Source organism: Platalea leucorodia (genome assembly GCF_965183815.1).
Source record: "Platalea leucorodia genome assembly, chromosome: 7".
Lineage (NCBI taxonomy): Eukaryota > Metazoa > Chordata > Aves > Pelecaniformes > Threskiornithidae > Platalea > Platalea leucorodia.
Window position 1 is genome coordinate 6736021 of NC_138829.1, and position 27336 is coordinate 6763356.

The window sequence follows — 27336 nt, forward strand, 5'->3', positions numbered from 1 at the left end:
GGCTGCCTGCCTGCCTGTGCCCTGAGCAAACCGGGGCTCCAAAATCGCATGGCCGGGTGGTACATCGCTGTGGCTGATGTCCCAGCAGGGCTTGGGGGCAGCGTGCAGAGGTGTGCATGGTGCGGAGAGCTCTCAGACTCCCCATGAGTAGCTGTTGTGGGGCTGCTGTTGATGGGGCTTGTCTGTTTTTATTGCCATAGTGCCTGGGAATCCCTAAGTAGTGCACAGACCCGAGACTTAATGATGTACTTAATTTTAAGCATCTCTTTAAATGCTTTTCCCATGTCACAGGCTGGGATGTAAACGCAGGCTATGAAGTGAGCTCTGCAGCTCTCGGGAAAGGCCCTTTCCACTCGGGGAGGATGGGAGCCCTCTGGGCTTCCTGGGGCTCAGCCTGGGAGCATCCCTACCCCGTGCTGTCAGGAGAGCCTGTATCCTCCCTGTCCTCCCTGCTGAAGCTCTGCAGATGTTCCCATCCCTGGCAGAGGGCTCAGCCCCGCAGCTGTGTGTGATACCAGCGTTTACCAATCTTGCTAAATACAGGAGAAAAACCTGCAGGACCTCTGTGTTTCAGGCTGTGGCGTGAGGACCCAGCAGGACTGGGGGTAGCTGCTTCAGGACATGCATGCGGTGATGGGGAAAAGCAAGTCTAGGGCCATCGGGGCTTAGATGTGCTACGCAAGGGTCTGCGCCTCTGTCGGAGATGTTTTGAGAGCCTGCAAGGCAAAGAGGCTGGGAGTGATGCTGATAAGTGGCAGTGACACAGCCAGGGCAGTCCTGGCAGGTCCCGCAGCGGTGAGTGATGTAAAAGAGCCGGGGCCAAGTGAAAAAAAATACATGTTGTTGAACAAGGGACTTAGCAGTGAGCTGGGAAAGAATTCATCTCCCAAAAAAGGATGAAAGAAAAGCCTCCAGCTCCTCCGTGCAAGCGAGAGTGACCTGCGCAGGGGCCAGGGGCAGCAGGGGTGGGGAACGTTTGTGGGGATGGTGACAGCAGATTTAAAGCTGCTCCTTCTTACACCGCCATCCTGCAGCAGAGACTAATCACAGTTTATGCAAGGGAAAGGGGCAGAGATGAGGCTGGTTTGAGGCAGAGAGGGAGGGGTTTTGTAACAAGCCTCTACCTTAATGCATAGGGAGCCCTCCCTCTCCTGGAGCAGGGGACTGCAGGAGGACCACCGTGTATTTCTTCTCTCCAGCAGCGTAGGGCAAGTCTGAGCAGCGTGGGGTAGTTCTGAGCATCGGGATGGAAGGAAGGCTTCCTAATTAAGGACCAGTTAAACGAACAAGAAGATACCCGTTGCTGCTTGTAGGTGTGCTTTGTGCCTGTCCCACAAAGGAGCCTGCTGGGAAGAGGTTGCTTTATGAAACACCAATCCTTTACAACCTTGACTGATCCATGGAGTTAATTCTGCCTTTGCAACAGCCTCACATCCAGCTAAATTGTATGGGTTTTCATCTGACCTCCCTGAAGTACAGCAGTGGCAGCTCAGGTGTCCTTATTCAGGGTCTACAGGTTCCCCTTGCCTTGCAAAGCCCCCAGCGTGGTGGTATTGCCAGAGCTCTGCGCCTGGGGAGGGTCGTGGCAGCTCTTCGACACGTGTTTCTATGCAGATGGGTGCAACGCTGCCTGAGGGAACCGCTCGGCACAGTGCTGCTCCGGGGTGCCCGCGCTGCACCCCATGGGTGCCCATCGCTCTGCCAAAGAAAGGGTCAGTCGCTCCTTTTCTTGGCTGAAGTTTCCTTGCCTCCTGGCACGTTTTGTTCCTCTTCATGGCCACAACATTTCCATGAGCTTGAGGAAAGCCTGATGCATTGTTTTTCAGCCAGGGGCTTGCAGTCAGCACAGCTCAGCCCGCCAGTGAGTGCTGGTCCCCCAGCCCTGGGTGTTCGGTGGCATCTAATGGAGCCCTTTCCCATCCTCCTGCCCAGAGCCATGTGTGGGTCCTGGGCTGATCCAGCCTTGGCAGCTAGTCAGGGGAAAACCTGCGTAAAAACGTTTCCTTTAACAAGGCAGCAGTGATGGGCTGTGTTTGGAGATGACCAGCTCGAATGAGGTACATGGGCCATTGGCCGCCTTGGCACAGAGGGGCTGAAGGGGAAGCGCCCTTGTAAACCAGCTGTGTTTGGACCCACTTACCTCTTTCGCTCACTGCCTGCCTTCTCTTTTCACTAAAAAAAAAATAAAACAAGCCATTTATGCACCATTGAAACCTCCCTCCCCATCATGGAGCTACTGGATGGTCTCTTGAGCCGAGCACAAAAAAAAAAAAAATGATGCAGCCCGGGGAACGAGGCGGTAAAACCCTCGTGCGTGCGTGCACGTGTGTGGTGCTGGCTTTGCCACGCGTGCTTCCAGGCTGGTGGGGGGAGCCCAGCAGGACAACCAGGTCTTCAGAGGAGCGTGGTGCTGTTGGGGTGTCGGGGTGGCACTTGGCCAGGCTGCCGAGCCCTGGAGAAGGGGGGTTGTCTCTGTCAGAGGAGAAATCAAGGGGAAATGTGTTGCCACGGCAAATGGTAAAGTTTTGCTGCGGCCAGATTTGCTCCGGGATGAGCCTCTCGTTATTTCCACTTGAAAGCCCTGTTTTTCCTGGCAGTCGCATTGGCATTTCAGTCTCTCGGATTCGCAAAAACTAGCAATTTTCTTCCCTGGCACAGCAGGCCGAGCAGTGCTGTGCCTTTGGGCCAGCACTTGCTGACTCTCATGCAGAGCGGTGGCAGGGCTTGGCCAGCATCCTCCCACCTTGTCCCATGGCCCCTCCTCACCTCCTTGCACACCAGCGCCTTGGCCTGATCCATTCATGGAGCTGTCTCTCCCTCTCCCATCTGCTCTCCCTTTCTGCGCATCCTTTAATCCTCACCACATTTTCATGTGCATCCCACCTATTTCGGCGCTGGCAAACCCCAAGTGCTTCCCCATGCTGCCGAGCTCCCCGTGTTGCACCCTTCCCTTGACTGTGCTTTGAATCCTTTTGGTTTCACTGAGATCACTGAACTGCATGTGTTTTTACTGCCTTTTTCCATGCTTCTGCTATGGCCGTAGGACTTCTTTGTGAACGGTAACTCCAGACAGGTAAGCCAGCATCTGCAGGAGCCCGGTGCCTGCAAGCGGCAAGGGCAGGGTGAGCGCGGTGCTGGGGACTCAAGGGACATGCGCAGTGCTTTGGGGGGGTTAACCTGTGGAGAAGTGGGGGTTAAATCAGAGAGGTACAAAGACCACCAGGAGGAGCAACTTGAAAGTTGATGCTGGGGAGGGTGGTAAGTACAAAGCTGCCCTCTCTGCTGTCTGGCCACAAGTTGAAGCCAACCTCTGAGTCCAGGGGTAGAGTTTTCAGATGCAGCTCAACACAGAGAAGGTCCTACCCCTGAGCATTTTTGCTTTTCAAAGGATGGAAATATCCTGCCTACGGGTTGAAGCTCTCTGTTTCATCACGGTCAGAGCAGGCAAGGCGCACGAGAGGGGCAGCTGGTGGTAGGTGACGTGGGGCTCGCCTTCCTTCACCTGCCACTGCCTTCGCTCTGCACCGCCTGTCCCAGCAGCTTCCCGCTTCTCATAGCTGGGGTTTTTTTTCATTCAAACACGAAAAAGAATAAAAAATGGGAACTTCTGTGCTCACTCTCAACCCGTGCAGTGGCTGTGTGCCAGGTCCCCTATGCTCATAAACGTTTAGTGCGGATCTGTAGCGCGTGGGACCTTGCAGCTCCAGGTTGTGTTCCTTCCAGAAGGATTGAATAGCCGGCTTTTAATTGATTAACCTTACTAAAACATGCGATATGGTAAATTAAAACCAGGGCAACATGAACCCCTTGGGCAACCCTGCAAGATTGCTGTTATGTAGATCTGCCCATTTGCCTGCAACTGCAATTTGGTATATTGTTACTCATTTGAAGGTAGTGTATTTAAGCTGCTTAGGAGATGTAGGTGCTTATGCCACACAGATTCCTGCTTTCAAATCCCTTATTTGGGGAGAATTTCCCTGAAAGAGTAGCAAATGCTGCAGGTTGCGTTTGCAAGTCTGGTAGCTTGTATTGGTTAGCTTGCTCGGGAGGACTGATGCGTGAAGGGTGACTGCAGATGTTTGGAGTGGGGGTGAAGAACAAGAGTGATGCTGAGTGTGTGCAGCAGCCCGTAATGAAATATTTCATGCGAAGATTTAATGAAGTATCACAAATATGTATGCTAAGAAAGCCCGGCTTTATTTATTCAGCAGCGCCTGTGTGTTTGCAGATTCTTAAATCTTCCCTGTCTGAGAAAATATTTACATTTCTAACCAGTGGCTTCAAAGCCAGCTGTGGTTTATGAAACGACTTACTGTGTTTCAGTTACAGGCGATGGGTTTTACGCGTAACCCGTGGTGACACTCCTGATTAATGGGGGTCCGCTGTGTATCACGCTGCTATGTGCTGAGAGTACTAAATGTCTTTGCTTCTCCATGGCTTTTCTCCAGGCTTTTTTTTTTCCCCCCGTTTTTTTGTAGAAGGAAGATGCTATCGATGACACCTTGAGTTCCCGACATAAAGTCAAGGAGCTTTCAGTCATAGATGGCCGGAGAGCTCAGAATTGCAATATCCTCCTCTCCAGGTACATTTAACGCCTTCTCGCCCTCCGGGGAGTAGGGGGATGCTTGATAACCTGCCCTGGGCTGGAGGGGATGCTCCTCATCCCCAGGGGGGGTTTAATGACAGGAGCCAGCATGGGAGGAGAGCCAGCGATACCTGAACCCAGCTATAGCCTTACACCGTTCATGGCGGGGTGGTGCGGGGGGGAGATGGGATTAACTGGATACGTGGCAATTTGGTGTCCCTGGAAAGGCCCCGAAGGGCTGGGGTACCCAGGGAGCCTTTATAGGGGATGGGAGGGCGTTTGATTTCACCTCTTATCTTCCTCTTGCTCTTTGGTGGCGGTTGAAGAGGGTCTCTGTTAGGCTGGGAAAAGCACTGGGTATTGGCAGGGTGCAGGGAGCAGCAGCGTAATTCATCCAGGGCCTGGCTGCCTGCACAGGTGTCCCGTGCCACATCTGGATTTCGGGAAGGGGACGTCCCCCTCTTCCAGCTGCCCAGCCCTGCTGGGATGACAGCCTCCCACGCGCCCCTCACCAGGCAGGCTCAGCGCTACTACCAGCAATTTAATCCAATCCCCAGATTGCTGCCAAGAGGATGAAAAGGGCCTTTTTTGGCAAGATAAACTACACCAATAAGACTGACTTCTAAGAAAGGAGAAGCCAGGCTGAGGTGGTCTGAAAGGATCAACCATCAGCGTAGCTACTTGAAAAAAAACCCAAACAGCAGCAGAAAATGCCACTTGTTTCTGACTCACTCAGAAAAAAAAAAATCCCAACAGCAGTAAAATATAGCTCCATTCAGAAATATGCGCTCTGCTGCCTGGAAGCGCAGAAGCTTTTGTGCCACTCAGGTCTGGCTGGGATGGAGCAGCATTGGTAGCAGGTTGGGCTTGCAGCCGCAGCGCACGAATTCCTTGCTTTCCTGGACCATGGGTCGGTGGAGCCAGTGCCTCGCCTGGGCAGCCTGGCTGGATTCCTTCCCTAGAAAGCGTGCAGAGGCTGATGTCTGGAAAAAAAAAAAAACTCTGGGTGGGTAACTCGCAGTCCCTGGTGCTTCTTCAAGCTCTCCCGGAGGTGGTCTGCAGCCCCACGGGCAGCAGGAGCGATGAGTGAAGTGAGCCGTGTGCTGCAGCGTTTGGTGGTAAAATTGCCGTGTTTATGGCTGTCTCTGCTCTGGTTTGCTTCTGGGGATCTTCATACTTCCTAGCAGTCCAAATAAAAAGGATGATGATGAAAGTGGAGTTTAAAGCAGCGGGCAAATGAGTACGTCTATGGCAGCCAGCTATTAGCAAGTAAAGCGATGGGATTCGAGGCACTGGCTGGGCTGCTCCCCAGCATACTTAGGCTGAGCATAGTCAGAGTGGGTTTAGGTGTAATTCAGCCAGAGGTTTAAGTGTATAATTGAAAGTTAAGCACACAAATAGCTCCTTCGGTGGGAGGGGGAGCTACCCAAGCACTTAACTTCAAAGGCATCGTGCATGTCTTACTGGGTAAAGGTCTTAATTTAATCTCGCCAGCAAACCTTTCGCTTCCAAGAAAGCGATGGCTGGAAATGAGTCGCCAGTAATTAATCCCAGAAAAAAGGCATGATGGAGGCTGCTGCCTGTCTGCCCTCACCTTTGGGTCATTTCCTAGGGGAGAAGCGGGATCAGACCTGCCCTGCAGGGTGGTCCCCAGGACTCATACGGCTTTTCCTGGGCACAGTCAGCAGCATCGGGGCCCTGTGGGGACGAGTGGCTCTGGGGAAGCAGTGCCTTGTGCCAGCCACTGCTTTGGAGGTGCTTTGGGGTTCGTCCCATGGTGCTCCCGGGGATGCGCAGGCAGAGGGGCCAGCTGGGCAGGGCATTTCTCTAGCACTGCAGCAGCAGCCAAATCTGCTCCTTCCCCATTTCTGCAAGGGACCACAATCGAGTTTCTCTCCCCAAAATCCCTTTGGGCAATTTACTCTTGATGCCAAGCGGCTAAAAGGAAGGGCAGTGTCGGGATGAAGCCCAAGCATCCTGCTGGTGGGCTCAGGTCCAGCCCCTGCATCTCCAGCAGGCTCCGTGTGACCTTGGGCAAACTCTTTCATCTCTGCCTACCCCAGCTGCCCATCCCTAAGCTGGGCAGAGTGGTGGGTTCCTGGTCCCAGTGTTGCAAAGGGACTGGTCTCACAGGGTGGCTCACTGCAGCCGGGCTGCTGCTCTCCTGCCTCACTTGCATGGCCACCACGGGGACAAGCACTTTCACATGCGAAAGGACCTGCAAGCTTGGCCCCTGATTCAGCCCAGACGTTTGTAAGCTCACCAGGCATTGTCTGGCTTGCAGCGTGGAAAGATTACGGCCAGCAAGATACTTTATCTCTCTCTGTAGATTTATTTTTTTGCCTGTTTCCCTTGCTTTGGGAGAAATTACTGTACAGTGAGATCACTGGATTTTCCTGCGGCTTGTAATGCAGCACAAGAATATTTTTAACACTTGCTTTTTTCTTCTTTTTTTTTTTTGAGAACGCTTTGGCAATGTCAGTGCGTTATCGGGTCTTCCTCTGTGAACACACCATGTCCTTGCTTTTGCTCCCTGTGTACGTGTGTGTATTTTTAGTGCTGCATTCTGCAAGATGCAAATCAAGCCCTTGCTCCATCGCTTTCTGCTTGTGCCGGCAGTAAATGGCTTGTTTGATTCCTCTCTTCGGCAAGGCGGCGTGGAGCATTTTTCTCAAATGAATGTGGCTTTTCAAGAGGGCGCGTCCCTTTCCCGGTGGAATTCGTTTTTCCCCTTCACACTTATTACGTCCTCTGCGGGATTCTACAAAAGCCACGCAAAATAGCCCCGCGCTTGTCAGGCTGGCGAGCTGTCACTTCGCATAGGCAGGCTGCTGGCTTTAAATCCTTGTGACAGCAAGTCCTGTGACCCCGTTCCTCTCAGACGGCTCGCGTTCGACAGCTGCTGCCAACAATGATAATTATTGTGGTTATAGATAAGCTTCTAGCTTTCACTGGCCCCTTTCCCATCAAATTGTCTGAGAAGCTGTTTTCTTCTGGCGCCTTGCGCTTGCTCTCTGCCGATGCCGGGGCAGGCTCTTGTTCTTGGCACTGGGTTTTGATGATTCCTGAGAAGAGTTTTTTCAGCCTCTTTTTTTTTTAAATATATTCTATAATTGACTTTGCTTTTAATGAGCAGGGCTTACAAAAGTCACCGTCGGCTTTCACCACTTTCCTGGACGATCACGGTGGAATGTGTGCGCTTTAGGTGTTCACTTTGGCTTTGGACGAGGGGTAGCTGCCTACCCGCCCCTTTCTCCTAGGAGCTTTTTTGCTTCACAGGGATCCCCCAGATGTTCAAACCCAGCCAGTGTCTGCTTTTCACCAGGGTGGGGACCGATGTGACATTTGTTGGTGGTCTGAGCTTTCATGTCACTGCTTGGGTATAACAGGAGTCCTCCTGCAGCTTCCTATCCCACCTCAGGTCGCGTCCATCCCAGCCACTGCCCTCGTACGGGACAGGTAGGGTGTCCCCAGGAGGTGGCTGCTCATCACAGCAAGCATCAGAGAGGATATTTTCCATGGATCCTGGGTTTGCTCCTTGTGGGGTGATGCTCGCAATTGTCTTGGCCACTGCTCAGTGCAACCTTTGTGCTTCATCCCCTGGCCGAGCTGAGATTTTCACTCACTCCTTGTTTAACAAACCCTCTCTTGGGCAGGCTCCATCGAGCAGGAGGTGAGAGAGGACCGGGTACGGGATGAGAAACATGAGCTCATAAGGAACAAATATTTACTTGCCAGGTCTGTAAGATCCACCAGCCTCAATAAAGCTAATCCTTCACTTCAGGGCTTGAGCAAAAGATTTCAAGCTAAACCAAGCTCTTGCTACCCTGGTCTTAGAGACCAGCACCCTTCCTGCTTCATCTTCATCTTCCAAAAGCCAGCTCTACAGTCTCAGTCTGCTCCCTGAAGAGATGCCAAGTTGAAAAATACCCTCCTCATTTAATTACTTGGGGTGATCAAGTCAGCTCCCAATCTTCTTTTTGATCTGCTGATCAGGTTAACACAAGGTCTCACATCCTGCCATAGGATGTGTTTCTGGTTTCAGCTTTGAGCCACATCCAGTGTTTCAGCATCCCTTGGCAGCACTGATCACCAAGACTGGGGCAATGGGTTTCCTTAGAGCCCACAAACAGGTCTTTTCGACTGTGCGACTTTTCCCTGCGTGCAAGAACAGGGGATTTTTGTTTAAACCGTACCTATTGCAGTGGCTTTAACCATCACTGCAGGCTGGGCAAGGGATAGGGTACTAGCAGAGTTGCAGGAGTTTCTGGGCTTTCCCTCTTTTGCATTTAGATTATTTTCTCAACCACAATGCAAAAACGTGAAGAAAAATATGTGTGGTTTTGCAATCAAAGTCATTGCAGGGAACGGTCACGGGGTTTGCTGCAGACGTGTTAAACTGTAATTAATGGCTGCTGTAGCCCAGGAAGAGCTGAGGACATCTTTCTATCTATCTATTGCCTCGGCTCGGTGCAGGCTGCTGGGGAAAGACCAGCCCGTTGTTGCTTGCTGTGATACAATGGTGTGTGGTTTTAGAAATCCCCAATTAGAGGCTACATCTTCAACTCCTGTTAGGTGAAGTGGAGGAAGAAAAAGGTGGAGGGAGGGCTGTTTTCCAACCTGTTAAACTTCAAAGCACATTGAATCCCCACCCCTCTAAAAAAAACCTGATGGGTTTCCTGGGATGCTGAGCATCCGTTTCCCCAAATTTTGGATTTCTTTCTCTTTCTTCCTAGAGGGAGACTCCAACCAAAGGCAGCTGGGAGAGGTGGGGGAGGCAACATTCAAATCCAAGAAAAGCAGCAGAAATTGGCCAAATTTTCCTTAGGGGTTGTGGCAATGGGTTCAGGAGCAGTGCTGAGCTGTGCTCTTGAGCCTGGGCTGGGCTGGGCTGTGCTGCCAACGGGGAGCGTGACCCCCACTGGCCCCATGGCCCTCGGGGATGCTGGCACTGCAGGAGCAGCATTGCTACGGGCAAGAGTTACATACAAAAGTTATATATTTTTAATATATGTATAATATGCTACTTACAATAATCATATAAAATACTATAAAATAGGGGATGACAGCTGCTGTGCGGGAAGAAGGAATTGGCCATTGGGTTTGACCCCCTGTCGCAGCGGGCCAGGGCTGCTTTCTGCTGTGCCTTGGCAGGGCACGGTCCTGCCAAGTTTCTCGCACGTCCTTCTTTGTAACTTGCTGTGTAGTGTTATTTGCAATGCTGCTGGCCAGGAGTTAGCCTGTTCATGTTGCATGGGTGTGTAAGGAAATGCTCCTGAACCTTGCCCGATTGCTGGGCTGGGAATAACTCTCCTTCCCCTCCACCTCCCAGGCTGAAACTCTCGAACGAGGAGATCAAACGAGCGATTTTGACGATGGACGAGCAGGAGGACCTCCCGAAAGACATGCTGGAGCAGGTGGGCAATGTGTCTCGTGCTCTTCCGTGTTTGCCTCATGCTGAGACCATGCTGTGCAAGGCGCTCGGAACCAAACCACAGCTTTGAGAAGTGTGTCGGGGTCCCAGATTATTTACCAACTGCATGTTGAAAAACCACCCAAGTGGGCTGGAGCAGCAGGAAAGCAGCTCAGTCATAGCATTGGCGCCGGGAGCAGCATGGCCTCCACGTGCCATGCCTGTACCTGGATCTGCCCTGGGACCCTGAGGCTGGGCCAGTTGCACATTTTGAGTCTGCGGCTTGAAGTTCGTGCTCGGTGCAGTTTTAGTTTTGAAAGCTTGTTCAGCATTTGTGCGGTCCTCAAAAAGGGGATCCCGTTTTCACCCCCTTTGAATCCCTTTGGAAGCATTTTATTCACCTGTCCTTAAAGCTAGGCTGGTAATTGCCCTTTCAGCAGAGACGTGGGAGGACTCATTGCACAAAATTTCCATCTGCAAATAGGTAGAGTTGCAGCAAATGAGAGTCTCTCAGATCTCCTCTGGCAGAGTGGATGTCGAAACCTCCGTGGAGCAGACACAGTACATCTATTGTAAAACCAGAGTGATGGCAGGGCAGAAGCAAGGGACACTAATGTGATGCGGTAATGGGAGGTCACAGGGACAGCGATAACACTTATTTCATAGGTGCCTTGGGGTGACTTTCTGTACATACTGAAAAGTAGTAGATTCAAGTGACAGTCACCATTTTGCCCCTGAAAAGCTGTGCATGGACCTCATGTCCACCAGTGTGCTTTCCCCTGTTTAGCTCCTGAAGTTCGTTCCTGAGAAGGGTGACATTGACCTGCTGGAAGAGCATAAGCACGAGCTGGACCGCATGGCCAAGGCTGACCGGTTCCTCTTCGAAATGAGCAGGTTGGTGGCCCAGGGGACACGTGTTTTGGCCAGTGGCTGCACGGGCCATTCGCGAGGTGGCTGTTTCATGGAGCCTGGTTGGGAAATAAGCCCTGCTTACTGTTTTTCATATCAAGAAATGAGCAGGCCAAAGGGACAGGAGGGCAAGCAGGGGGCTCCCACCCATAAGGATTGCTTGTGATGCTGAGCTTCTAAAATCCGGGCTGTGCATCCCAGACAACCAGCAGCTGGATGGAGCAGGGGGGAGGGATGGGGAGATGGATCCACTGGAGAGAGGTGTTGGCTTCCCAGGTCATGTCCCAGCACATTTGCCCTCTCATTTGGGGGAGAAATGCTCAGTCTGGCACAACTCTGCGAAAGACTGCATCATCTGCATCGTGGTCCATGCGGGAAGTGCTGTTTGAATGATAACACAGTGCTCCTTTCCCCTTCACACGAACATATCCTAATGAATACTCAAGACTGATGTATGTAAATTTTGCACTGCTGTGTAGATGAATCCCACTCCTCACCTCAGGAATGACTTGTCCCTGAGGCTCCTGAGAATATTTGAGACAGAAAGGAAATGTCATTTCTTTCTGCTCCTGGTAGCAATCATTTGAGGCTTAGAATTCTGTCTTCAGGGATGAATAACCTTATCTTTTGCATGCACATCCTCTAGAAGTGCTGGTTTAAAATCTTGAAGCTCCTTATTTAAATCCAACTGAGTATTGAGCTCTTTGAATTTCTTAGCTGAACTTCAAGCAAGTCACTTGTTTGCAAAGTCGGTGAGTTTTACAATTTGAGATCTGGGAGATCAAAAATAGAAACACTCCTGTCCTCCCTGAGAAACGCACCAATGAACACCGGGGCAATGCACCATGTAGTTGCTGAGTATCAAAGACAGGCAGGACAGAGCTGTGAAGTTCAGACCTGAGCCCTTGGGGCTGGAAGATGCTCAGAATTAGCTTTCCTGCCACAGGTCACCTTTCTTCTTCACAGTCTCTTGCCCAAGTGTTGCTCCTGTGCCTTCATCTTTTGGAAAGCACAACATGCCAATGCAAATATTTTCCTTGATTTCCAGCACAGCTTTTTAATTTGCCCTGTGGTCTGTAAGCAAGTGTGATGTCTTTGTCACCTCTGATTAGTACAATGACAGTGTAGCCCATGGCCTTGTCTGTGAGCACGTCTCCCATGGGTCCTTGGTCCAAATGACTCAAATCAGACTGCAATTTGTGTACAACTGAGATCTTGTGTAGCCTAAATACAACTGACATGAGCAGAGCCATCCCTAACTTGCCCAGGAAAGGGCTGGATTGGGCTGTGTTGGTGGCTTTCTGGCCCAGGCCATTATTTTGAGGATCTGAAGGTCCAGTTTTGTTAGTGCTGATAGTTGGTGTGCCTGTGTCCAGCCACAGCTCATCACAAAGCCATTGGGAGCCCAGACCTCATCAGCATCTTTGCTAAGGAGTGGTTGTAAATGAACTGTTTGTTCATAGCAATAGGGTGTAAAAATGTGCTTGTTGAACCTGATGAGTTAAGGATAGGCTTAAGCATGTGCTTAAGAGCCCACCTGGATCCACCCCAGGACAGCTGTAGCTTCAGTTGTCATTTTTTCCCATCCCAGCATAGTTTCAGGGAGAAATGCGGTCATTATTTTTTAATCACTGTGGCTCAAGCATGCTTTGTAAGCACAGCTGCGAGCAGCAGAGCAACTGAGCTCTGCCTGGAGCAAGCAAAGCTTAACCTGCACCTCTTTTTTTTCCAGGATAAACCATTATCAGCAAAGGCTGCAGTCCCTCTACTTCAAGAAGAAGTTTGCAGAGAGAGTTGCAGAAGTCAAACCCAAGGTGGAAGGCAAGTGACCGGACCTGCTAAGGTCACTAAGGGGCTCTGTGCCAGCACAGGGAGCATTCGTAGGAAGAGCATCCCTCCGTGCCAGGGCGAGCCTCGTCTGCATGGAGGTTGCAGTGATGCAGGGGAAGGGAGGGCGCTGGTGGTCACTCTTTGGCCACTGGGGAACCAAAGGGTTGCTGCAAGGAAAGGGGTCTGGTGTGCTGTCGTGGCAGAGGGTAATGTCCCGCACCTCTCTGCTTTCAGCCATCCGCGCAGGCTCCAAGGCGGTGCTGCAGAGCAGCAGCCTCCAGCAGCTGCTGGAGGTGGTCCTGGCCTTCGGGAACTACATGAACAAAGGCCAGAGGGGCAACGCCTTTGGGTTTAAGATCTCCAGCCTCAACAAGATCGCGGACACCAAGTCCAGCATTGACAAGTGAGCAGCCCCTGCTCTCGTCTGCGGTAGCGTCCGTGGGCCCCAGGATGCTGGGGTAACGGAGGGATCCTTAGCATTGCCTCTGGGACATGGGTAGGTGGGAGCGGTCCCCTCCCTCCTGCCACCCCATCTGCCACATCCGATGGTGCAAGCACCTGTGTTTGGAGAGGACAGATTTTGAGGGAAGCCGAGCTGCATATCAGTGTGGGGATCGATGGGGGCTTTCCTTCCTGGGCTGGCTAAACGGGAGCCAAGGCTGATTGGGAGGATCATCCTCCAAATGCTGTTTTCCCCCTTTGAGAAGCCAATAGCCATGGTGCTGTGGCACAGTGGCTGGAGGAGGGGTCCCAGGGGTTTCTCTCCACGGGAACCGCCCCTGCAGCCCCCCCAGGCTGCTGCAGCCATCGCCTGGTTCGCTCTCCCTGCTGAGCTCTGTGCACAGAGAGAGAGGAGCTGGGTCAGGTCTCAAACCTGCCTGGTCTCATCCATCAGTAAAGACAATGGAGGACAGGAGTGGTGATGCTCAAGTCACCTCCCCTGGGTCCCTCCTGTGGAGGGACCAGGCTGCTCTGCACTGTGGCTGTGCATGGGACAGACCCATCCCGTGTCCTCAGACAGGCAGCGAGCAGCATCCTTGCAGAAATCCCAAAACAGTTCATTACCAGGGTTGAGATTTAACCAGGGTTTTTGACTGAGCTCTCGGCTCCCCATGGTGCCACCACACTGACGTCGCCACTCCTTTGTCCTAGGAACATCACCCTTCTGCACTATCTCATCACAATCGTTGAAAAGAAATATCCCAAAGTCCTCCGCCTGCATGAGGAGCTGCGAGACATCCCACAGGCAGCCAAAGTCAAGTAAGCAGGGATTTAGGTGGCGCTTAGGGAGTGCTGGGAGCACCTCTCCCATCGCTTCAGCCTACCTTTCCATGTCACCCTCCCCTGCTTGCACTCCTGGCCGCATCCTGGCTGCAGGGCTGGGCCCTCTGCTGTGGCCACACTGGCCCGAGAGCAGCCCTGGAGGCAGGAGCAAACATCACCTGGTGGCTTTAAATCTCAGCCCTTGCAGCAAAGGGCTGCAAGCCTCCGACAGCGAGGGAGGGGAGCTGCTTGGAGCAGCCGTTTCCTGTTGTTATCTCACCGCAGAAGCATTTAATTAATTTCTAATGGTACATTAAGTAATCCGGGAGGAAGCGGTTGCGGTGTGGCTGCAGATAAAGGGCAGCTGTTTATCTGCATGTGGTGGGGAGGCTTTGCCTGCAGCGCCAGCAGGACCAGGCAGCAGTGTGAGGGGCTCACCTGCCTCTGGGTCCTGCCTGGCCCTTGTTTCACCACCAACACAGAGCTTCTGGTGTTTGCAACAAGCTTTTAAACCCTGCCCGCCTCCCAGTGACCTGTTCGGAGCAGGCTGCCGCTCTCTCTTTGCCGGTGGAGGCCCCCCTTTAGCAAAGCCCTTAAACACACGCTGAACTTTTAAGTGCAGGAGGAATCTGCTGTTGCGTTGCAAAGCCCTCAAGTATGTGCTGAAGTCCTTCTGAAATCAATGAGGCTCTGTGTCAGTTTTAAAGTTCAGTGGGAGCTTATGGGCTTTGCTGCTTCGGGGACCTGAGCAGCAAAGATCACACGTGTCTGCAGTCAACACGCGTTCATGTTAGCTGGGGACATGAAAGGGCCTGAAACTGCACCTTTTTAGAGGGGGGATGGCAAATATGTACAGAGTTTACGGTGGCTCAAGGGTCTTTCAAGTTCCAAAATGCTCTTGTAGCAATAGTGGCTTCTCTATGGAAGATCTGTAACGTGCAAAGCAAGCATCCTCACGTCTAAAATGTAAAATAATTGTCAGCCATAGGGATTAAACAAAGTGACAGGACAAATCTTCGCGTGCGAGGAGGAGCGTGTGGCGGCTGCACTCGTAGGCATTGGCTGAGAACATGGTTGAGCAGGGCATGCTCCTCGCCAGTGGAGGCTCCGGCTTTCTCATGCTCCTGTATCTGCAGCTGTTGTACAGATACACGTATGGCAAAGAAAACGTCTGCATAGAGGTTTTTTTTTTTCCCCTTAAACTTTATCATTTTGCTCTAAACTGGACACCATATGTAATATTTGGGTTTGGTCCAATCTAGAGTGAAACCAGAAAGTTTCTAAAGCTCTGGAAAACCCTAAATTCCCCCCAGCCCTGCAGCTGTGAAGCAAAATTGCCGCCTCTGTCAATCCCACCGCTAGTAATGAACTGCTGGAGCACAGGGCTCCCAAAACTGCATTTTCCCAGACTAAACCTGCCAGAAAAGCTTGCCCCATGACCTGACGTCAGCGTTTCCAGGGACCCCAGCCCTAGGACAGACACCCCTGGAAAGACATCAAGCCTGTGGTCATCGAGCCTTTGTGAGAAAGCTTCCACTCAGATGTAGTGGTAGAAACCCGTAAGCACTTGAACTTGACGCTCATCAGGGGCTTGAGCCTTGTGTAAACACAGTCAGCACCAGACGCGATGATTTATTTTTGTTTCTCTATATTTGGGTTGTCTCCCTTTATGAAATCCTTGCTGCTCGGAAGGATGCTTTTCATGGCATTCACCTAAGTATGGTTCCCTGAAAAATTGTCCACTGTGCAACGGGACATCAAGCCTATCTTCTGCTGGCCCTTGAGAGGGGAAGAGAAATCTGTGCCCAACAAAACTCTCTCCTGAGCTCTCCTTTTGCTTGGAGAGGTCTGGAGGCTGCTGAGCTTGCTAAGCCTGCACAGTCCCCTTGATTAAAAATACAGAAAAGTGCTTTGCTTTAAAACAAGCAACTGCAGCCACTTTGAGATGGGTGGCTGTCCTAGCTTAGAGGCTATCAGCACAATTTGCTGCTCAAAACATGCTGGTCTGCAAACAGGAGGCAATGTGTGCAGTGCTGGGGTCTTTTCAGTGGAAAAACACGGTCGACTTGGTCAGAAAGCTGTAGAATTTGCTGGGGAAGGCTGAAAATTAACATCCTGCCATTTCCAACAGCATGACTGAACTGGAGAAAGAAATAAACACTCTGAGGAGCGGCCTGAGAGCGGTAGAGACTGTAAGTATTATTTAAATCAAATATAGTCCAGCCTTGCTCCAAGCACCACGGCATCCCTCCGTAGGGAGGCAGGCGAGGGAGCTCCCAGCGAAGCTGCTTTTATCTCACATCCTGGAAATCTGTTTGTCTTTCCTTCCTGCCCTGCACGTGCGCCTGTCCTCTTAGGGCTGTTTTGGCACTGAAGTTACTGTATGTGGTTAGGCATGTGTGTCGTTTGTATCTAATATGCGAAGGGAGGCTGAGTAAGTCTAATGATAATGCCCGTGGAGAACCTGTGATGTGCCGAGGGGTCTGTCTCTGGCTGTAAAACTGCAGCGGGCTGGGGCTCGGGCTGGAGCGCTTCTGCAGCCCGGCTGGAATGGTGATGAAATGGTGGAGGTATCCCGAAGGACTCGCTGCCTTGCTAAATTATGCTGCTTCCACGATCTCTCCTGCAGGATTTGGCCTTAAAAGCATACTGCAGGCATGATATTGTAGAACAGGATAATCCATGGTCTCACACATGGCAGGAGGGAGCAGTAGTGGTGGTGCAGCCAGTACCTGTGGCTCTGATACAGGCACACACCCAAAGGCACTACCAGAGGCTGATGGTATTTGTGTTACCCATCAGCCAGGGCCTGACCAGATTTACATTTTTGTTCCCCAAAGGAGCTGGACTTCCAGAAGTCTCAGGTTCAGCAAACAGGTGACAAGTTTGTGTCTGTCGTCAGCCAGTTCATCACATTAGCCAGCTTCAGCTTCTCGGATGTCGAAGATCTTCTGATGGAAGCAAAAGAGCTGGTAAGGTCACCAACGTCCTTGAGAGCTGGGGCTATCCATGGGAGAGTTGTGTCCATCAAGGGAGGAGATGATAGGTCATTTGTGAGGATCTGAGTTTTGATGAAGAGCTTTCACTCAAGCCTAGAGGGCTTGCTTTGCTTTCCGTGTCTTAAAATGGAAATATCCCAATTTTGGTGGCTTTAGAGTTAGGAGTGTCGCAGCTGGGGCATCTTGGCCAATGAAGGCTGAAGGTGGCAAGAAAGCAGGCTGTTCTGTCTGGTGTTGATGGAAGAGGAGGAAAAAATGCAACCAGGTCTTCAGGCTGGACATGAGGTCACCCAGAGGTTGATATCAGACAACCCAGGCTGCCTGAGTGACCCCACTTCTATAGGGCAAAATAACACCCAATGCGTAACTTCGGTCTGAGACCTGCCCAGCTCTTCTCTCCAGAGAAGAGGGAGAGGAGCTCAGTGACATGAATTGAGGCCAACTTCAGACCTGGTTAGAGAAGCTACTTAAAAGGTTCATCTTCCCCAGAGTAACGCCTTGGTGAGTGCTTTGTAGCCATGTGCAATGATCTCTTGCCATGTTGTCCTTTTCTCCCTACCAGGCTGTTTAAGCCACAGCAAAGGAGTGGCCGCTGGCTGACATCTGTGATTCCCAAGCACCTTTTGCTTCCCCTGTTTCAGCAAAGAGGCACACAGCTAGTTTCCATTTCCTCCAAGAACAGTCCTCCAGTGTCTCTCCCCCTGGCCTGGCCTTCATCTTGATTGAAGTGGCAGGGAGATAGTCCAGCACAAGCCATTTTAGAGGTCCCATCCTTGTCCTACTGCATGAGCTACCTCTCCAAAGACAGAAGTTACCAAGTGTCACCACCTCCTTCTCCCTGGTTGTACCAATGTCCAATTGGCACTGTCCTTCAGACCATCCACCCATGCTTGGGCATTATGATTGACCATTGCCTTCCTGAGGCTATGGATAAACAAGGCCACCTTTTTAAACTGTTGACGGTAACCTGGCAGATCTTGCCTGCAGTGAGTTAGGACTGTGGAGGTGGTAGCAAATGCTCTGCAAATTGTATCATCTTCTGCTGACTTCGCATCTGATCTGAAGGAAGAGGTCTGGTCATGGTCCCCAGAGCCCACTGAAGCACTCTGAAGCAAGCACAGCTGTTCCCATGGTTATGGAATAGGATGGGCTGTGCGAAGTGCACCAGCTCTTCGTTTTTTAAACACATGTCCAGATTCAAATTGTTACTGCTTTCTCTTAGGAAAGCAGAAACATCATTATTTTGTAAACTTTATATCCTGCGAGGATAACATCTTCAGCTTTTCCCCCCACCAGAATCTCCTGTAACATGGCAAGAATCCAGTATCTTGATGAAAATCAACAAGAATAACCTCAATTATTTTGACTTATATAGTGGCACCTCTCAGATTCCTCCCTGCATCTTGAAGTGCTAAGTCTCTTAAGTAAACAAAGAAATAAAAATGTCCTAGATGTCTTTTGAAGAGCCTGGGGCACTCCCGCAAATAAAACTAAATCATATAGGCAGGCTTTAAAAATGTTCCTCTTGGTCTACCCAACAAAATCAAAGCAACTAATAAATCTGTTTGTGCTTTGATTTTGTTTTTCTTTTCTTTTAAGTGTGCTTATCTCCAGAATGCGCCATCACAATTTTAACAAACTTTCTGTGCACAAAGAGTCTCCTTCAAGCTGGAAGTGAGAACAAAGGATGTCAGTCCCAAGGATGACTTGTGGGCTCCTTGGGGACCAGGACACATCGGCAGATCATGGATGTCCTGTCCTGACCCTTGCTGTGGCCTCATTCGACTCCCTTACGTTAATGGTGTGCAAACAGCACGAAAGGCCGGAAAACTCCCTATTTCCCTACCCAGGGCTGTGCCTGAGCCCAGGCAGAAATGTCTTTTAGAAGTTTCACCAACACATTTGGTTTCAATAGCAGAGCATGTGGCAATGATAAATAATACCCCAAAAATACTTCAAAGAAAAACTTAAAAGTGTGAGTTTCCCTTCCCCTGCCGTGTTTACTATTAGTTTTATGTCTTCAGTCTTCGGTCCCACAATATTTTGCTTCCTTGTTTTTACTGCTGCTTAGTTAATAAAGTTGAGCTGGGGCGGGGGGAGGCTCAGCAGAGCCAGAGGCGAGAAGGGTTGTGTGGGGGATGTTTTAGGAGAGGGAGCTCGGGAGCGATCCAGGTCAGCTCTTACAGGGCAGCAGGTAAAACGTCAGATGATTTATTTCATATTTAAGTCAAGGCTTGATGAAGCAAAGCCTTGCTCTCAGCTGTGGCTGCTGGAAGCATTTCTCTGCTCTGTCAGGTCGAAGGCTTCCCATGGGGCGTTTCACTGGTGCGGTGGATACCTCCAAGACTGACATACCCCTGTCTTCTCTCTCCCAGTTTTCCAAGGCTGTGAAGCACTTTGGAGAAGACACAGACAAAATGCAGCCCGATGAGTTCTTTGGCATCTTTGACCAGTTCCTTCAAGCCGTGACCGAGGCCAAGCAGGAGAACGAGAACATGAGGAGGAGGAAGGAGGAGGAGGAGCGCCGGGCGCGCATGGAGGCACAGGTGAGTGGGCACCGGCAAGTCCAGCAGCAACCCCAGGACACCCGGGGATGGCAACCGTGCCATGCTGTCCCCAACAGCTGCCCTTGGCCATGGTGGCACAGGGAGCACTGAAGGCTGGGCAAGGAGCTTCTGCGCTCTTAGACCCACCTGCTTTTCGCTGTTGATTGCTTAATTAACTAATGACCTTGGGTTGGTGAGATCCTGGAGCTAAAACGTGCAGCAGAACTGGTGCTGCCTGTGAGCTGCTGTGACCCACCAACAGCAGCCATGGGGCTATGGACCTCAGCCCATGGGTTGTATCAATAACCCTGACCACCTCTTGCATGCGAAGCACTGAGGTGGGAAACCGCTCTTGTTTCATGGGTTTGGGGGTCACCGCACGTCTGTTGGGCACCCCCACAACCACCTGCATAAGGGTGAGATGTCTCCTTTCCCCCCCACCATGGCACATAGCTGAAGGAGCAGCGGGAGCGGGAGCGCAAGGCGAGGAAGGCGAAGGAGAGCGGGGAGGAAGGTGGCGAATTCGACGACCTCGTCTCGGCCCTGCGCTCAGGAGAAGTCTTCGACAAGGACCTCTCCAAGCTCAAGCGCAACCGCAAGCGCATCGCCAACCAGCTGGCCGACAGTGGCCGCGAGAGGCCTGTCACCAAGCTCAACTTCTGAAAAACAAACAACAACAACAAAACCCAACAAAAAAACACGGGTTAGTCTCTTTGAAGTGGCTAGGGGTTTTTTTTATTCCCATTATACTGCCTTGTGATTCAAAGCGAAACAGTGGCACGCTCTTTCTCCCTGCGAGCGAGTGTGTGTGTGTATATACTGTGTATATAGTCAGGTCGGGGGCACGGATGGAGGTGCATGGGCAGCCTGCCTTGATGGGTGCCAGCGCCGCCTGCTCCCCTCCAACCCACTCCGAAAAGTAGTTCTCCCCATGCACAAGCACAATGCCGCGTCCGCGGAGCAAGAGAGGACCCAACCCGCAGACGCCGGCGGTCCCTGTGGTCCCCAAAGGCAATGGGAAGCCGCTCCCCGCCACTCTCCTGCTTGGACCCCCCCGGGCCGTTTGCGGGTGACGCCTTGCGCACAAGCCGAGTGGTTTAAAGAAGAAAAGAAAAAAACAAAGTTGACTGAACTTTAATCTGTTGGTTGTTTTTTTTTTTCTCGTTGTTGTGATTATTCCAAAAAACTCACAGATCTGTGCTTTCGCACTGGTTCCTGAGCTCGGTGCCGCGGGCACTCCCGGCAATGCTCTTCCCGTCGTCCTTGGGAAACGCTCTTTTTCCTCTTACCACTACCTTGCTAAAGGAAAAAGTTTACCCCAAAGTGATTATCGCTCTAACGCCACACAGATGTATTTATACTTTTATAACATTTTCTGGCCCAAGACAGTGGGAAAGGTCGGTTCTCGGAGGAGACGAAGAGCATAAACTTTTGCGTTATAATTTTTATTCTGGCTTTCTGTTCAATGGGACAAACTGTATCCTCTGTAAAGGTGGGTCAGGACCAAAGGTCTCTGAAATACAAAGGGGCTGGTGCAAAACCCCGCCGGCTTTCACCCACCTTCTTTTCTCTTTTCTTTATCGGACACACAGAAGCAGCGATGCCAAGAAACGCTTGTCTCTTAGCCAGGTCTTTTTTCAACTGGTTTGCTGTTCATTGTAATTGCAAATTTGTAAGCAGAACTACCTGTCAAATGTCAGTCCAAAAAAAGATAAAAAAAAAAAAAATAAAAATAATTCAAAGCTCTCAGGGAGTAATAATTTAAAGGTTTAGAAAATTAAGAATTGGAGAATAAAAAGTAACCATCATTAACATATTAACATTTCTATTCTTAAATTATGCTGAGTATATAGAGGACTGTTACTTTTTACTTTTATTTATTTGTGGTGTGTTTTTTAAGAAAACAAAACAAAACCTTTTTATACCACCAATACTTTTGTGATCCTTTTTTTTTTGTTTGTTTGTTCTTTTTCCTGTGGAGAGATGAGTTTGTCCCTGTTGCACTAGATATTAACACTATTTGAAATAAGGTTGTTGTTTTTTTTTTTTTTTTCAGATAATCGGTATTACTGGTGGGGTATGGGATGTCAGTTAACTATATGTACTGTATAGCAAAAGTGCTGTTTAAACTAATTTGTATAAAAAAATATGGTTCTAAGCACCTGAAGGCCACGGAGTCTGTGTGCTGAGTGAAAGCTGTGAAATCTCTCTCTAACCAGAGTTGTCAAGAGCTGTGGTTTTACCATTTTGTTCTTTTCTTCATTGCAACTTTTGACGCACTGTAGATTAAAAAAAAAAAAAAGAAAAAGAAAAGAAAAAAAAAACAACTTTCTGAGTAGCATATAAAGCAGTAATAAATAAAGCAGGTAAGCGCAAAAAAAAGTCCAGCACCTCGTATCCAAGCAGCTGCAAAACCTGCGGATTATATTCAAAGGTGGAGTTAAGCACTTTGCTTTAAGAAGGAGGGGGAAATAAAGACAAAAGGTAATGATAATACTATTCCTTAACTAAAGTGCCTCTATTTATATTTTTTATTTATGGCTGAAAAAATGGGGCTGATACAATTGAGGGAATGGACTTGGGGGGGAATTTAAAATATAAAAAAAAGAAGAAAAAAAAAAAGGTTAAAAAAAGAAGTCTGGCCTCTGATGGTTTAAGGAATGGTTGGTCACATGTGTTCAATTCGAAAGGCGGTGGGAGTCGGAAAGGCCGATCGCCTCCTGGGGTCCCTGGGTGTGGGGCTCGGCCACCAGCACCCACCCCTGGCTCCTGCCTCCGCGACCCCAGTGCCACATCAGGACCTTTCCTGACAGATTTCCTCTTGCCCTTCCAAACCTGTTTGTTTTTTTTTTTTTAATTGTTTTACAACAGCCTTGTTATCGGGCTGAGTTTGCCATTTCTTTGTTTTCTTTCAAAAAAAAAGAAAAAAGAAAAAAAAGTATTATATCTCTATAAATAAATACAAAGGCTGTGTGCAGGTAATTCCATGTGCCATTGTCGAAAACTACTTTTAGATTGGTGCTGGTGTAAGTAGCCACTCTTTTCTCTTGGGTGTGTATTTTAAAGATGATTTTTTTTTTAATAATGCCAAAAAGGAAAAAAAAAATCCATAATAATTTGTAAACTGAAGTATATGTCTTGGACCTTATTAGCTTCGTAGTGACCAAGGTAGTCTGTTAGGTGCAAGGATGTTGGTAGTCTTAGCTAGCGGGAAATGCTGTGTAATGTTATGAGACTGTACATTTTCTAAGACGGCAATATGCAATAAAGAAAAACAATTTTGGTGAGTGTACATGGCAGAGCCACGAGTTATTTTTGGGGGGGGAAAAATTGCGATATTTGGGGATTGAGACAGGTGTTGAAGAAATGGCCCTCCACGGATTGCTTTTTTTTTGGTGTAGTTGCAGTCATTGCTGCGGTTGGCTGATAACCCCACTTCACCGCTTTCCTGCGTGCTGGGTTTTAAGCGGTCAGGGGTTTTTCCACCCTCCTGGCTCTCAGCATCCTCATGGTCACCCACCTGTGGGCTCTGAAACGCCTCCCAGTTAGCGACCCCATTCATTTCTCCCCGCTGCGTTGTTGCTAATGCCTGTTCCCGCCTCGGTGACCGGCTTTTCTAGGAGCCTGCGTTGAGGCAGCTGCCAGTTTTGCATCGCGGGATCAGATCGTCTCCCTTTCTCCAGCTGACGGAGCTGAGCCAGTGCTGGCTGGACTGGCCAGCGTGCCTCTAGCAAGCCTATCTAGATGCACCAGAGATGTTTTCTTGGCAGTAGTCCAAACCCCTCTTGGCCTATTTACACTCACCATTGCCTTTCCCGCACACCTCTCCATCTGGGCTCTGTGTTATTTTTCTTCTTTTTCCAATGCTTTTTGCATTGAGGGACCTTTGCAGCACCCAGCATCCCCAGACCCTGCTGTCTCTAGCGATGGAAGCACCTGCATCGTTCTCAGACCCATACACTCCACCCTTTGATCAGGGCTTTCCCCAGTATAACCAGTAAGCCAGCAGCGAGCCAGCACAGATGGGGTGTCTAACACATCCCTGGGCTTCTTGGGGCTTCCTTTAATGTGATCCCACCCAGTGCCATGGCTGGCAGACACAGCAGCTTTCTTCTGTTTATATCCCATGGCCATTGTTTCCTACCCCGGAGCATATTTATGACCCAGCGTTGGTCAGATTTGGGCTGGCGGGGAGCACATGGCGGTGGTGAAGAGCATGGATACCATCGCAGCGCCCAGCAGTCGGGTGGGCTGCTGATGCCATGCAAAAGCAGCCCTGGGCTGTGTAGTGAAAGGACCCAAGCAAAAGGGGAATGGTTTCAGCTGCTCTTCCCTTCATAAATCCCTGTTTTCCCAGCACAAGGGTGCTCTGAGGTGCATCCATACATGGATGTGAACAAGCCGGCCAAACTCTACAACCCAATGAGGACCTGACATTCTGGTTGATGGCAGGTTGCAGGTTTCCTGGGCCACACCAGTGTGACACAGGACGGTCCCCAGAATGGGGCTGGGGTGGCAGTGGGAGATGTGAACCAGGAGAGGGCATAGCTTTTTATTCAACCAAGATATTTGAGGGGGGAAAAAGCCTAGTAACGTACAAGCTTCCTAGCCTGCAAACCCTTCCTCAGGGCTGAAATAGCAGCATCTATGGCTTGAGAACATAAATTTGAGATAAAACCTTTGTCATCGCAGAGGAAAGGGGACTTGGATGGACACTGCTGGACTGGCACGTCTGTGCAGTGTGAGCCCATGTCACCAGGAGCTCATGTCTACCAATGGCCTGGCTGTTTGGGTTTTCACTTGAAAAAGAGCTTCTGTGCCCCAAATCCTGGCTGGTCCCTCCAGTTAAAGCCACGAAGAGGGTGTGCTGCATGGGCCAAACCTGCCCAGACCTGCCGGTGCCAGGGGAGCTGCCGGGCATGGCGCTCCCAGAGGAATTGCCCCATGGGGCCACCCGGGTTGGTGGCACCAAACCTGCTGAGCCAGCCTTGGCTGTGCTCCACTCCAGCCCGGCGGCTTTCCCCGTTGCAGAAGGCTGGGGCAACTGGGAGTCCCGCCGGAGCGAGGAGCGTCAGGTGTCATCTCCCGCACTCAACCTGTTATACTTGGCATCACGTCCTGGCTTGGAAAAGATGAGTCAAGAAGTTGGGGCAATGACCTGATGCAGACACAGCATTGCATGCAAAACTCAGCTCAGCAAGTAGGGCAGACACGGCTTGACGGGGAGATACTAGGCTCCCAGCCCCGCTGGCAGCACTGCTGCTTTGGTGCCACTGGCAAGGGGTCGGAGGGTGCCAGGTTGGCAGGAGCTTGCTGGACTTCGTGTCTAAAAATATTTATTTACTCTCAAGGGAGGGTACAATGGGACCGATGGATCTGTCAGGAGTTGACGTCCCTCCTGGACACCCTCGGGAAAGGGTAAGCAAAGCGGGGACGTTGCCAGTCCTGCTCCCACCTGTGTTGCGGCCGGACCTGGCTCTGTCCCCTATGCCAGTGCTTATGTCACAGGTCAAGCCGATGTTCTGCGGTAAAATTGCACTTTGCCAACGTCATGATCTTGTAGAGCCCGATCACCAGATCTGTGGCCCTTGTGCAGGGCTGGCACTGCTGGAGCGCCCCAGGAACAGGCTTATCCTTCAATGCAGAGACCAGCTTAGCAATAAAACCCCATAAAAGCACCTGGGTATTTCTGTACCAGCCTGTGCTGTGGGGTGAACGTGCCCTTCGAGCTGTGCTTCTGGGGAGGAGGGGAGAGGCCAAGCTGACACGAAGGCCGATGGGTGGAGGAGGGAGGCTGTGAGCCAGCACCATCCCCATCCCCTCTCCCGCAGCAAATCCTGCAGACATCTCTCCTGCAAGCTCTCTCCCTGGCATTGCTCAGAGTCCTGCAATATACACATGCGAAAAGGAGAGTTCTCCGTTTTAATCAGAGGTGCTCTGACCTGAAACCTCTGAGCATTTTATATTATTTTTAGCCTAAAACCAGGCTTGATGAGCGTGCGCAGGTGAGCCAGGGAGAAGGTCGGGAGCTTGTGCTGCTGGGCCCCAGCAGAGCCTCAGGAAAGGCAGCACCACCATCTGCTGGCACTTTCCAGACTTCACGGTTTTAGAGCTGTCCTGAGTATAAAATCAATCCTGCCTCTTGCTTTCCTCTGCCAGATCTCTACTGTGGTCTGAAAAGTTCAGTGGTCTCTGGCTGTGAAACAGTCAAAATGCTAAATTTTGTATTTAAGTTTCCTCCAATGTAGTTGAGGAGGGATAATTTTAATTCTACCCATCATAATTCAAGTCAAATAGCCAAAGGTCACAACCTGTGGCTTCGCTGCAGTTCTGCACTGCCTGAGTTTCAGGCTGGTGCAAGCTGTGCGTGTGTGCGCGCATGCAGGCAACACAAACTCATGTATGTGTAAGATAAACTAACTCAGAATACTTTCATGGGTCATCTGAACTTACCTCCATGGCTTTTGAAATCGGAGTGCCCCACTCCACTACAGTCCCCCCACAGGACTTGTCCCGATGCGAGGGTTTGTGTTGGGAGCCTGTTTCGTGCAAGCTTCCCTTGCTAAAACCCAGCTTTCCTTGCACTCTGTTGTCACGTTGCATGAACTCGACATTAAGGTGGAGTTTCCCAGTTCCCAGGGCAGCTCTGTGAAGGTAAGTCATTGCATTGTCATTTTTCTATTACTTTCTTTACTGGCCCATATTCCAGTGTTTGCTCACATGCCCGTGTGCTCAGCTGTGGCTCTGCAGGAGGGGGTAGGACACATGCACTGTGTCCTTGGGCAATGGCAAGCAGAGCTGCCCTAAACCAGGATTATCATAGAATCACAGAATGCTTTGGGATGGAAGGGACCTTTAAAGGTCATCTAGTCCATCCCCCCTGGCATGGGCAGGGACATCTACAACCAGATCAGGTTGCTCAGAGCCCCATCCAGCCTGGCCTTGAATGTTTCCAAGGATGGGGCATCTCCCACCTCTCTGGGCAACCCGTGTTTCACCACTCTCATCATGAAAATTTTTTTCCTTGTGTTTAGTCTAAATCTACTCTCCTTTAGTTTAAAACCATTACCCCTTATCCTGTCGCAGCAGGCCTTGCTGAAAAGACTATCCCCATCTTTCTTGTAGGCCCCCTTCGAGTATTGAAAGGCTGCAATAAGGTTTTCCCGCAGCCTTCTCTACTCTAGGCTGAACAACTCCAGCTCTTTCAGCTTTTCCTCATAGGAGAGGTGTTCCAGCCCTCTGATCATTTTTGTGGCACCTGGGCACCACATTATCCTGGGCACCACAACAGCAAGCCTGGAGGAAACGGAACAGCCAAACACAGCTATGCTCCTGCTGCCTAACCCATCCCTTTGGCTTTCCAGGACACTGCTGTAAGCAAAGCCATGCTGGGATAGTGCCCACAGCTTTCCCTGGGCTTTGGGTGCTGTGAGGTACCGGGAGCTTTTCCGTCTGCTTGAATTTGCACTTGTGTATGTTCACATGGATTTACTTTTTGCCAAGCTCTGTACAGAGCATCCCCCGGGCAGAAGGAAAGGCGAGGAAGCCCCAGCCATGCACTTCCCCCAGCAGAGGCTGGGACCCTTTTTACTGTGCAGAGTGTGAAGTACTCAGGCAAGACCTAGTTTCTATGGCAAACATTTCCAATTTAATAGCAGGGGGCGATTACTGTTTGAGTTACATTTTCTGGAAAGAATCCACAATTCAGATGCTTTATTCAAAACTTGATGTGACCGCAGGGATGGTATATTACCAAATGTTCTGTAAAATGCACCAGACGGAGCACAGCAG

General features: G+C 50.5%; 1 protein-coding gene across 2 annotated transcripts in view; it reads left to right on the top strand.

Annotated features, from left to right (window-relative positions):
• Window positions 1-22781, top strand: part of DAAM1 (dishevelled associated activator of morphogenesis 1) — a gene marked incomplete at its 5' end in the record, with an annotated part of 59329 nt that extends 36548 nt beyond the window's left edge. The window contains 11 exons of one of the 2 annotated variants that reach the window (XM_082316815.1): window positions 3044-3073; window positions 4479-4582; window positions 9918-10002; window positions 10786-10892; window positions 12640-12728; window positions 12972-13140; window positions 13890-13997; window positions 16132-16192; window positions 16841-16972; window positions 19375-19545; window positions 19999-22781. In XM_082316815.1, coding sequence (XP_082172941.1) covers window positions 3044-3073; window positions 4479-4582; window positions 9918-10002; window positions 10786-10892; window positions 12640-12728; window positions 12972-13140; window positions 13890-13997; window positions 16132-16192; window positions 16841-16972; window positions 19375-19545; window positions 19999-20208 — 1266 coding nt within the window. In that variant the 3' untranslated portion in view covers window positions 20209-22781. The remainder of the gene's footprint in view (window positions 1-3043; window positions 3074-4478; window positions 4583-9917; window positions 10003-10785; window positions 10893-12639; window positions 12729-12971; window positions 13141-13889; window positions 13998-16131; window positions 16193-16840; window positions 16973-19374; window positions 19546-19998) is intronic. The other variant, XM_082316814.1, reaches the window with a different exon arrangement.
• Between the last annotated feature and the right edge of the window lie 4555 nt (window positions 22782-27336).